The 12,424-nt window shown below is 37.5% G+C and overlaps 1 protein-coding gene across 4 annotated transcripts in view; it reads left to right on the top strand.

Annotated features, from left to right (window-relative positions):
- The window catches only part of PHTF2 (putative homeodomain transcription factor 2), a 173,311-nt gene that overhangs the window by 49,575 nt on the left and 111,312 nt on the right, over positions 1-12,424 (top strand). For all 4 annotated transcript variants that reach the window (XM_066240566.1, XM_066240564.1, XM_066240562.1 and 1 more), the window contains one exon: positions 2,593-2,672. In XM_066240566.1, the coding sequence (XP_066096663.1) occupies positions 2,628-2,672 (45 nt within the window). In that variant the 5' untranslated portion in view covers positions 2,593-2,627. The remainder of the gene's footprint in view (positions 1-2,592; positions 2,673-12,424) is intronic.

The raw sequence follows: 12,424 nt of genomic DNA, 5'->3' as shown, positions 1-12,424 counted from the left end.
GCCCTGGCTGGGAATCGAATCCGGGACTCCTGCACACCAGGCTGACTCTCTACCACTGAGCCAACCAGCCAGGGCCTGATTTTTTTTTTTTTTTAATGAAAGGGGTTTATTAGGCCGTTGGTAGCAAAAAAAAAAAAAAAAAAAGAAGAAGAAGAAGAAGAAGAAAAAGAGAGCAGTTTGAGGCATGGAGTCTTAAACCATCACCAGCATGGTTAGGTAGGAAAGACTACATGTCCTGTCCATTGTTCCGGAGTTTTGCAAGAGTTTTTATACATCAAGTAGGGTGAAGAAGGATGTAAGCCATTTGAGAGGATTTACATTAGCTTTAGACAAAGATGATGGGAGAAGATGAATTGGGGCTAGTTCAAGGATAGGGGCTTTAGAGTCCCCAAGGGAGAAATAAGTGTCCACTCCTGTGGATTAGCTGGGCAGCAGATTTGAAAGTTCATGTGTAAAATAAGAAATGGAAGCCTGTGGGGTTTATGGTGCCTGGCTCTTTTCTCCTTTGAATAATCGTGGACATAGCCATCTGGAAATTAATTCCAACAGATATACCACTGTTTTGTCACTTTCTTTCATTGTTCAGCAGTTGTAAGTTTAATTTAGAACATCTCAAAATATTTTTTCTTGTTAAGGGATGGGTAGGTACAGTTATTTCTGTAGAAACTGACATCCAAAAGATTGAATGACTCCTTCAATATTATACGTTAAATAGAGGAAGGTAATATTTGAATCCAGTTCTTTTGATTCTGCTCCTCTTCTAAGAAATACCAGGGCAGTTGTCAGGAATTTCAAAACATAGTTTGCTTGAATTTGATGAATTAAAGATAGAATCAGCGTCTTGGGAAAAGTAATAAAATAATCTGATCTATAACATGATTAAAAGTACCGGCATGAAATACTTGAATCCACGTTAACACAATAAATTAAAATTAAGAAAAAAAAGAATAACAAAACAAAAAATACAGGCAGGAAGACCTGGCCAGATGACTTGGTTGGTAGAGCATCATGCCAAAGTGCAGAGGTTCTGGTTCAGATTATGGTCAGGGCGCGTACAGGAACAGATCAATGTGCTTGTCTCTCTCTCCCTTTCTCTTTCCTTAAAATCAATAAAACCCTGGCCGGTTGGCTCAGTGGTAGAGCGTCGGTCGGCCTGGCGTGTGGAAGTCCCGGGTTTGATTCCCGGCCAGGGCACACAGGAGAAGCGCCCATCTGCTTCTCCACCCCAACCCCTCTCCTTCCTCTCTGTCTCTCTCTTCCCCTCCCGCAGCCGAGGCTCCATTGGAGCAAAGATGGCCCGGGCGCTGGGGATGACTCTGTGGCCTCTGCCTCAGGCGCTAGAATGGCTCTGGTCGTGACAGAGTGACGCCCTGGATGGGCAGAGCATCGCCCCCTGGTGGGCGTGCCGGGTGGATCCTGGTCGGGTGGATCCTGGTCGGGTGGATCCCGGTCGGGCGCATGCGGGAGTCTGTCTGACTGCCTCCCCATTTCCAGCTTCAGAAAAATACAAATAAATAAATAAATAAATAAATCATACTGTCATGAAGTATATACTGCCTTAAGTTTTAGAAGTTGATGTTCTGAACATTTGAACTTGCTGATAGTAAGTATTATATTTTGAATCCTGATATACACCCAAGAATGATACATAAATTTCTGTTATTTTGACTCTGGGCAAATTGTGTAGCGGTAGACTCTCTCCAGTTGCACATCTGCATGTGCTAGGATCAGTTCTGCAGGTTGCTTTACTTCCAGGATTTCCCTGAGATCCTGTTGGCCTTGAATGATCCTGGTTTATAATGAGTTCTGGGACAGGTTCTGTGTTTGAATCTGTTTAGGCTCATCCTTAGCACCATAGCAGAGATGCCCTCTATCCAGCGTGGTCTTATAACTAGAAAAAGTATTCCTTTTCCAGAATCAATCTGGAATTCTCTCTAGGAATTAATTTTTCTCTAAAAACTGTTTTAGACAGGCAAAAAAAGGTGATTATTAAATAATCTGTAGTAAGTTTCTAAATATTAGCAAACTGTAATATTTGGGAAGTCCTTCATACTAATCCTATGTAATTAACTAATATTGGCTTAGTATTTAATATGTTAATTAGGTTTCTCCAGTAGTTTAATTTTAGTTCAATTTTGTGTTTACTATCATGGAAAATTATGTATGATGATAAATTTTGGCATCTCTATCAATCCCTCCTTTAGTAACAGTAATTAATACTAGTTTCTAGATAGAAACTACAGTAAAACTCCTGTTACTGGGTAAATTCCTGTTATATGTGAATTTATAAGTGAAAATTTTCCAGTATAATCCAGGAAATTCTGAAATTTATTTAAAAAGCTAATTTAGAAAGAAACTTGTTAGAAAATCTAAGTGTTATTATTCACATAGAAATATCCTTTTATTTAATGGCCACTGATTTTGTTTACTTAAGAGGACCTGTTGCTAAAATAGTAATGAGGAAGGGTGTAATATAAGTGTAGTCCTACACCCTTTGCTCAAAAGTAACCAGAGTGCTAGATATGCATATTGCTCAGTTTCCTTTTGGAAGGTGGAAGTAAAGTTGTTTGTATGTTTTTCTCTCTTGCACAGCTTAAAATGACGAATGTGTGATTTCTGTGGAATAAATGGCGTCCAAAGTCACTGATGCTATAGTCTGGTATCAAAAAAAGGTAAGTTGATAATCAAAGGTTTTAAACTTTAAAATATTTTTATTCTAAAATTACTTGTGTGTGTGCGCTATGGCTTTATGTCAAATATTACCTAAAATAATGACAAATTTAATTTCAGGATCTTTTGAATGGAAAGGGGAATAATAATTTGGGTTTTTTTGTGCCAGTTTTACTTCTAAATAAATTAGAAAGTTGATGCCTAAAATGATTTTTTCTCTATTTTTTAATCTTTATTTTTAAAGTATCTAGAGTATTTTCAGTTATATATAAACTAAAATTTTAGGATTATGAACATAATTAGTATTTTATAAAAGCACGAAAAGTTTTCTTGTATTTCTTTTAAAAGAAAGCTAGGTTAGCAGAGATATTATAGTTGTAACTATAGTAGATGAAGAGAAAGCACAGTTTTAATATGTTTCTAATGAGTTACAGTTCAATAGCTGAATGTTTTTAGTAAAATAAACCTTTGGAGATTGTGTTTTCCAAACTGAAATATTAAAATGTTTATTTTGATGTTTTAGGATTATTGTAACTACTCAACTAGCTCTTTCATCCTATACATTTCAAAATATGCTTTACCAATGTAATTTTTTCCTTATAAAGTTCAAGAGAATAAATGCCTTTTTTGGAAAACACAGTGCACTGCTTACTCCTGAAAAATGTTTACACTCTTTAAAATGAATATTATATGTAATATCTTAGATTTTTAGTGTATATAGTGAATTATGTTTATTTTCACATTTTAAGACACTTTTGATTCTTATTCTTCACATCCTTGTTAACAAATTATATATTTGAAGCCTTCCTGTGTATGGGAATTGCAGACAATTTTAAAATTTAGTTGTATTGAAAATAATTAGTAATTAGAACACTTTAAAGATTAATGAAACATAAGGATACTATCTATCTTTGGATGTGTTTGGGTTTTTTTTTAAGGGTAAAATTTACAGATATACAATATTTTATTTTTTAATATCTATCATTTTTCATGTAAGGTACTAAATTGGAAGTACTAAATGGAAGTGTCAATTGTACTGTTAATTCAATCTTTTGTGTTTCTACATTAATGTTATCTTTGCTTTTAAACTTCCAATCAATTTAAAAGAAACAATTAAAATAAAAATTTTTTTATTGCTACATAGATCTTCAAAAGCTTTTCTCTTAATTTCTATTTACAAGAGTTGGTAGTGTTTATTAACATTTTATTTATTTGTATTTTGTGTTAAACATTTCAAACTTTACTGAAGGTCATTTTTAGAGTATACTAGACTGACTTTTCTTGGGATCTAAGGCTTTGAAATATTATTCTCACATTCAGTTAGCATAGTGACATTCTTCTTATCTGGGGGTAATGTACCTAGCAGCTTTGGATGTGTATAATCAAAATATTTTTCAGAGCAAATAGAACAGATGTCATCATTTATATCTAGCGAATGTAATCATCTTTTTTTTGAGTGAGAGAGAAAGGGGGACAGACAGGAACAGATAGACAAGAAGGCAGAGAGATGAGAAGCATCAGTTCTTTGCTGCGGCACCATATTTGTCATGGATTGTATTCTCATATGTGCTTTGACCAGGGGGCTCCAGCTGAGCCACTGACCCCTTGCTCAAGCCAGTGACCCTGCACTCAAGCCGGTGACCTCAGGGTTTTGAGTATGGGTCCTCAGCATCCCAGGTTGATGCTCTATCCACTGAGCCACAGCCTGGTCAGACAAACATTTCATGTTAGTCACCAACATCATTAAACAGATTTGATTCCTCTATATTTTTTCTTTTGCTTTAAAATTTAATTGTCTTGAAGAAATACAAGTGAATACTTTGGAAGATTAGTGTTTCAAGGCTTATTGGAGGTAGGGGGAAGCAGCCTTTAGTACTCCCTCTCCCTGTTCTTACTTGTTAGCTGAGTTCTCCTCAGGGAGAATCGTTTTAAATTCTTTATAGCTCAGTGCTTCTCAAACCGAAGTTCTACTTCTCATCACTAGTAGGGAGTTGAGGAGGGTGGGTTGAAAAATGTGGGGTGTGGAGCTTTGGTTTTCATAATTATTTTGAGGGAGGAATACTGACATTTGTGGATAAGAATCAGAGATACTAAATGCAATACAATACAGTAAACGAGAGTTGGCAAATTTTTTGTAAAGGGCCAGATAGTAAATATTTTAGGTCTTGAGGGCTATAAGGTCTCTGTAACAAGTACTCACTAATATCATAGTACAAAACAGCCATAGATAATACGTAAATGAGTGAAGTGAATGGGCATGGCTATGTTCTGATAAAACAATTTACAAAAACAGGCAATGAGCTAGATTTGGGCCACAGACTTCAGTTTGCTGACCCCATGCTCAAAGATAGCCCCATACAACAAAGAATTATCCTGTTCAGTGTTCAATAGTGCCCTGTTGAAAAACACTGGATTTTTTAAATGGTTTTCTTTATGTTTCTAAACGTACCTACCTTGCCTTCACTTGATTATTTTATTGTAGATGTTATTTGTATATTTCTGACTGTGATAAAGAGTTACTTTTTTCTGAACTTCCCTCAGTCTCCCAGCTGCCAGTTTACCAATGACTACAAATTTTAGTGAAATCAGTATTCAGGGCTTATGTTTGTATATGCATTGTTTAGAGCTGTGTCCTGTAATGTACTGTTTCCTGTCTGCAACATTTTGCCTTCTTTTTGGGGGCGGGGGGGGGGGGGTTCTAATTCTCAAAAGTCTGTTGGAACTGTAAAACTCCTTTTGTTGTAGTGAGTCACACTCAGGTATAGGCAATCCCTGGGTTACGAATGAGATAGGTTCTGTAGGTTTGTTCCTAAATTGAATTTGTATGTAAGCTGGAACAGATACATTTACCTATTAAATGCAACTTAGATGTTTGCCTTAACATAGTGTTTATTTTTACCTTTCTGGGCATATAAATATTTAAACATTTTCAAGTACAACCTTAAACAATTTTTCACGGTGCAGAAGATGATGGACTTGTTGGAGAGGATGGGACTGTTGTTAGAGTATTAGGGTTTGATTCTGCTGCTGGAGTCAGTTTCTGGAAGTAGGCATGGAGGGGAGTTTGTGCACAGCTTTTCTTTTTCTCATCATAAATGGCCTTTCGCATATTAGGCCCTCAGAAATTGTATGGTAAACTTTGGTGAACCTCTCTGTAACAGGATCCTCTAACTTTGCCATTTCTGCTTAAAATAGATAAAGAGCATCATCAGCTAATAACTCTTTTGTAAAATATTTTTTCAGTTCTAGAGTTTCTAGGTCCCTGTTTTCTTCCCTAATTGCTGTTATCTGTTGCTCTAATTCCGTAAGGTCTTCATTGGTTACTTCTTTGCCATGGGAGTCGAGTAACACTATGATAACATTTCAGAATAACTTGCCTAGGGTCATACAGATGGTGAAGAATGATTAAATCTCAGCTCTCAAACTCAACAGCTGTGGCTGGCTGTTATTTACTTTTTTGTATTTTTCTGAAGCTGGAAGCGCGCAGAGACAGACAGACTCCCGTATGCGCCCGACCAGGATCCACCCGGCACGCCCACCAGGGGGCGATGCTCTGCCCCTCCGGGGCGTCGCTCTGTTGCGACCAGAGCCACTTTAGCGCCTGGGGCAGAGGCCAAGGAGCCATCCCCAGCGCCTGGGCCATCTTTGCTCCAATGGAGCCTTGCTGCGGAGGGGAAGAGAGAGACAGAGAGGAAGGAGAGGGGGAGGGGTGGAGAAGCAGATGGGCGCTTCCCCTGTGTGCCCTGGCCGGAATCGAACCCAGGACCTCTGCATGCCAGGCCGACGCTCTACCACTACTGAGCCAGCCGGCCAGGGCCCTGGATGTTATTTACTTTTAAGGTTTTCCTTTCTTTTGCAAATAAGACTATCTTTAGCAAAAATAGGGACATTTATTTGCTTTCAAATTAAACCATGTGAAGTGATGAAGCTTACCTCAGTTGACTGAATTCCAACACCAGGGCACTAGAACACCGTCAGATGGATCTGTCCTAGAATTGGTTTATTTCCTCCTACTGCAGAAACTTTCACCATGTTTTGTGGACACATGCCCAGAGTCACCTCCAGACTCTTACTCTTTAGTTCTCTAAGAAGAAAGGATATATAGAGAAATGGAATTGTGTTTCTCATACAGAACTATTCCTGACCCTTTTCTCTGTTGCAAGAGCTACTTTGTGACAAAATTCATTATCTTTCACAGAGCCTTATGGGCAGGGAGTATGTAGCTAACACCTCAGAGGGGGGTGAATCCTGATTAGTCTAAGCCAATCATGGACTGCTATTTTCTTTGCCAGTGACTGACTTGGAAAGGGCGCATGGATTCCAAGTCTAGCTAATGAAATATGAAGAAGGCATCTGGGAAAAGTCTTTCATCTCTTAAAAAGAGACCTAATAATAATAATAATAGCAAAAGTTATATGACATTTATGTTCATTTTCTAAGAGCTTAATGTATATTAATTAATTTAACAAAAGTAAATGAAATAAAGTAGAGGGTCTGTTTAGCTTCTGGACATTGGTGGGTGAGGCTCTGCTGCTTGAAGCTGTTGTAAACTTGCTCCCGTGATGTGAGCTTGCCAACAGGCTGAGGATGAAAGAATTCAAAGATGGAAAGAACTTCAGTTTTTCAGCACGTTTTGAGACACAAAATTAACTAAGTCTGGAAATGTTTTACTTTGGGACTTATTATTGTGTGAGATAATAAATATCCTGAATTTTTCAGTCACTAGGAGTTTTATTTCCTTGCAGCTGAAATGTTCTAAGTGATACACAAGAAATTCTTTCTGATGGGATATGGTTTCTCATACAGTCCTTTTCTGCTTCTAGATGGTTATAGTAGTAGATAGAAAATTAAGATCTACCAAAATAGAGGTACTCAGCCTCAGACAAATGTGTTTGTTACATTTTTTTCTTTTATGTTTTTGCTTTGAGCCATATTCTTATATAAACCATTAAATCCTTAATGTACTTTTAAACTACTTTGCTTTACAGTATTGGTATGGTTGAAAGAGCACTTGAATTTGATTTTGTGACATTTGCCATTTTGTATTATTGAATGTGTTACTTAATATCTCTGAGCCTCAGTTCTTTAGTAAATGAAGGATAGTAATGCTTCCCCTTCGTCCTTCACAGGGTTGTGCAGGAATAAATAAACTTTAAATATGATTTTTAAAAAGTTTTTAAGAGCCCTGGCCAACTGGCTTGGTAGTAGAGCTTCGGCCTGGTGTATGGAAGTCCCGGGTTTGATTCCTGGCCAGGGCACACAGGAGAAATGCCCATCTGGTTCTCCATCCTTTCCCCCTCTTTCCTCTCTATCTCTCTCTTCCCCTCCCACAGCCAAAACTCCATTGGAGCAAAGTTGGCCCGAGCACTGAGGATGGCTCCATGACCTCCGCCTCCGGTGCTAGAATGGTTGCAACAGAGCAACGCCCCAGATAGGCAGAGCATCGCCTCCTAGTGGGCTTGCTGGGTGGATCCCAGTTGGGCGCATGTGGGAGTCTGTCTCTCTACTTCCTTGCTTCTCACTTCAGAAAAATACAAAAAAAAGTTTTTAAGAGTGGTTTATGAATTTTTCAATAAATATGAAGTATCTCTCTTTAAAATTTTCTTAGTAATGAATCTAATGAATTGGGATATAATAGATGAAAAATTAATATGGCTTATAGTACTCGGCAATTTTAAAAAAAATAATTTTATTTTATTTTATTTTATTTTGTTTGTTTACAGAGAGAGAGTCAGAGAGAGGGATAGATAGATACAGACAGACAGGAACAGAGAGAGACAAGAAGCATCAATTATCAGTTTTTCATTGTGACACCTTATTGTTCATTGATTGCTTTCTCATATGTGCCTTGACTGGGGGGCTTCAGCAGACCAAGTAACCCCTTGCTCAAGCCAGTGACCTTAGGTCCAAGCTGGTGAGCTTTTTGCTCAAACCAGATGAGCCCGCGCTCAAGCTGGCGACCTCAAGGTCTCGAACCTGGGTCCTACGCATCCCAGTCTGACGCTCTATTCACTGCGCCACCGCCTGGTCAGGCACTTGGCAATTTTTTTAATGACCTTGTCTGTGCTGTACACACTCCTTCTATCTGACCAAAAAATTGAGTTTAAGGCAAGATCAAAGATGGTACCTCATCTCCAGGGCCACAGTGATCTGGTTAGGTATATCTGATGACCCAAACTTTCTTTCTACAAACTTTTTTTTTTTTTTTTTAATTAGAACAGCTGGAAAAGACTAGTTTCTTTCATTGAGGAGCTAGAAGGATAAAAGCCTGTGGGCATATTACCACAACATGGAGAAAGTTGTGGACAGAGAGAATGAGGTAGTAATAGACAGAGTGGGTCAGGAATGGGGAAAAAAGAGACAACCACAGGCCAGCATGGTACTCTGGTCTCTGGATTCACTCCACCCTGAAAATTTACTTTCACTTGACCTTTGAGTTCTTAGCCATGTCAGCCAGTAAAATACCTCTTTTGTTGAAGCTAGTTTGACTTGAATTTTTACTTACAAAAGAGAGATCCTGACTAATGTATAGAGGCTATATTTTATTATAACTTTTATTGAAGGATGACATATACTCAGAAAACCACACAGATTATGTGTTCAGCTTGATGAATTTTACAAACCAAACTCCTGTTTATGTTCAGGACTTTTGTGTCTTGTTTGTAAAACAGGACTCCTATCAAGAAAGAGAATGTTACCAGCTCTGTAGAAACCTCCGTATTCCCTTTCCGTCACAGCCTGCCCGCTTTCAGGGTGACTGCTATATGAGACAGTATATCTTAACAGGCTTTGGCATCAGAAAGTAGAGATTTGAATTCTTGTTCTTTTTTTAAAAAAAAAAAATTTAATTTATTATTTCTTTTTAATTTTTTTTATTTATTCATTTTAGAGAGGAGAGGGAGAGACAGAGAGAGAGAGAGAGAGAGAGGAGAGGCAGAGAGAGAGAAGGGAGGGAGGAGCTGGAAGCATCAACTCCCATATGAGCCTTGACCAGGCAAGTCCAGGGTTTCGAACGGGAGACCTCAGCATTTCCAGGTCGACGCTTTATCCACTGTGCCACCACAGGTCAGGCTCTAATTTATTTTTTAAGTGAGAGAAGGGGAGATAGTGAGACAGACTCCCACATGTGCCCTGACCGGGATCTACCCAGCAACCTGGTCTGTGGCCAATTCTCAAATCAACTGAGCTATCCTCAGCACCTAAGGCTGATGCTCGAATCAGTTAAGCCACTAGTGAGAGGGGAAGAGAGAGAGAAGGGGGGAGAGGGGAAAGAAGCAGATGGTCACTTCTCCTGTGTACCCTGACCAGGAATCAAACCTGGAATGTCCATACGCCAGGCCAATGTTTTATCCACTGAGCCAACTGGCCAGGGCCAAGAATTCTTGTTCTTGAAAGCCTATATGATTTTGGACAAGTTGCTTAACTTTTCTGAATTTCACTCTCTTTATGTATATAAATATTATCTCTTATGTTTATTTGAGGATTAATTGATATACAGGGTAAGCCTTCAATAAACAGAAATTATTTCTATTATTATTACTTCATATTTCTCACACTTATCAGATGAATTGCTCCCAAACTTAACAGTGCTTTATTTCATGCATTCTGAAAATTTTCAAAGGCTAAGAAGATTCTTACTTGTAAATGAAAAACCTAAAATGTCAGACTTCTAACATTCATTATTAGAACAGTAAGGATTTAGTTAGTTGATGACTGTTATCTAACAGCAAAATCATGATTAAGTGTAATTTATAAACCTCAACTTTCTTTGCTTTAGTCACTGATCATGTTTTCTACCTCTTCTTTTTTTAATGTCATTTGCTTGTCAAAAATAACAATTGTCCTAGCAGAAACAGATTGGTTAATTTAGTTGCTGAAATATGTACCTTTTCACTTAAGATTTTTCTCCATTTTTGTTGTGAAGTTCTTAATTTTCTACCCTCACACTCTCCAGTTTGGGTATCTCTAGCATAAATAAATAATTTAGGTTTTAGGGTTTTTTGTTTTGTTTTAGGGTTTTTTTTAGGGGGGTTGTTTGTTGGGTTTTTGTTGTTGTTGTTGTGTTTTAGAGAGAGACAGGGAGGAAGAGACAGGAACATTGAGTCGTTTTTGTGTGTGCCCTGACCGGGGATCGAACCAGCGATCTCTGCGCTTCTGAATAATGCTCCAGCCAACTGAACTGTCCGGCCAGGGCTTAATTTTTTTAATTGATTGATTGATTGATTTTTAGAGAGAGGGAAGAGGGGAGGGAAGCATTCATTTGTTGTTCCACTTAGTTATGCATTCATTGGTTGCTTTCCATGTGTGCCCTGACCAGAGATCGAACCTACAACCTTGTTTTGGAACGACACGCTAATCAACTCAGCCTACCGGACAGGGCAAGTTTTAGTTTTATTTACAAGAAATGAAGAAACTATCAAGATAGTTTATGTTAGAGATCATCTAGTTCCTGTTAAACTTTTTGCTTTATAAGTAGGAAAACTAGTACCTATAGACCTAATAATACCTTGATCATAGTCATGAAATAGTGATAAAACCAAAACTCGGGTCTGCTGGCTTTGATGCCACTCTTACTTGTATACCAATGTGCTTTCGAAAACAGACCAAAAAAACTTTTATGAAATTAATTTGTTTGAGAGTTTTTTTAAAAAAAAGATTACTTCTGATGTGAGTTTGGGGAGATATACATCTTTTTAAAAAAATATGATTAGTATTATATATACATACATAATGATTTAACAACAGTAATGGTAGTGACGATGATGGTGGTGTTATAATACCACCACACATTTAAATAGTATTCTTTTTTAGACTACTTCTATATATATTTTTATGGTTTGATTTATTGTGATAATGAAATGGATTATTAACTCAATGGTTATGTTAAGATATTACAACAAATTTTATTAGCTTTTAGGACTTTTGTAACAAAGGACCACAAACTGGATAGCTTAAAACAACAGGAGTTTATTTTTTTCACAGTTTAGGAGGCCAGAAGTCCCAAATTGAAATTTCAACAATGTTGATTCTGGCTCTGAAGGCTCTGAGGGAAAAACTGTCCCATGTGGGTCTCTGAGCTTCTGGTCAACACAATCTTTGGCGTTCCCTGCCTTGTAGATTTGTCATTCCAATCTCTGCCCTCATCGTCACATTGCCTTCTTCATTTTGTTTCTGTGTCCTCTCCTCCTCTTATCAGGATACCAGTCATTGGAGTTAGGGTCTACCCTAAATCTGGGATGACTTCATCTTGAGATACTTACCGGCAAAGACTCAATTTCCAAATGAGTTAACAGTCCAAGGTTGTGAGCAGACATGAATTTTTGTGGGATCCTATTCTACTCATTACAGAAGTATAACTAAAGAATGTGATTGGTTTTAGTTGATTCCATGTAAAGATGTGTAGCTTCATTTTCTTCTGTGTAGCTAACTGTATTCTAAACCATCAGTATTGAACTGAGTAAAAGAGAACCAAGTTCCTTAATATTTTCTTTATGTTCTTAAAAGGTAAGGTTTTTGATCACTTAGCTCCTCCTATATAAAATGTTGAGGAATAAATTTTGTACAGAATTAAGCACAATTTTCTGCTTTTAGTTCTTATTAAATATATAAATATTTGTTTTTTATTTTAATCCAACTATAACAAGGTTAATGTCCTAATTATAATAAATAATGATATATTCTTTCTCTTTTAAAGAAGTTCATATAAGTTAAACCACATAATTCTCAATCTTTCAGTCTTGAGAGAATCATCAAA

This window comes from Saccopteryx bilineata, chromosome 7 (assembly GCF_036850765.1).
Source record: "Saccopteryx bilineata isolate mSacBil1 chromosome 7, mSacBil1_pri_phased_curated, whole genome shotgun sequence".
In the NCBI taxonomy this organism is placed as follows: Eukaryota; Metazoa; Chordata; class Mammalia; order Chiroptera; family Emballonuridae; genus Saccopteryx; species Saccopteryx bilineata.
Note: the sequence above shows the minus strand (reverse complement) of the source record. Positions and strands in the feature narration are given on the sequence as shown.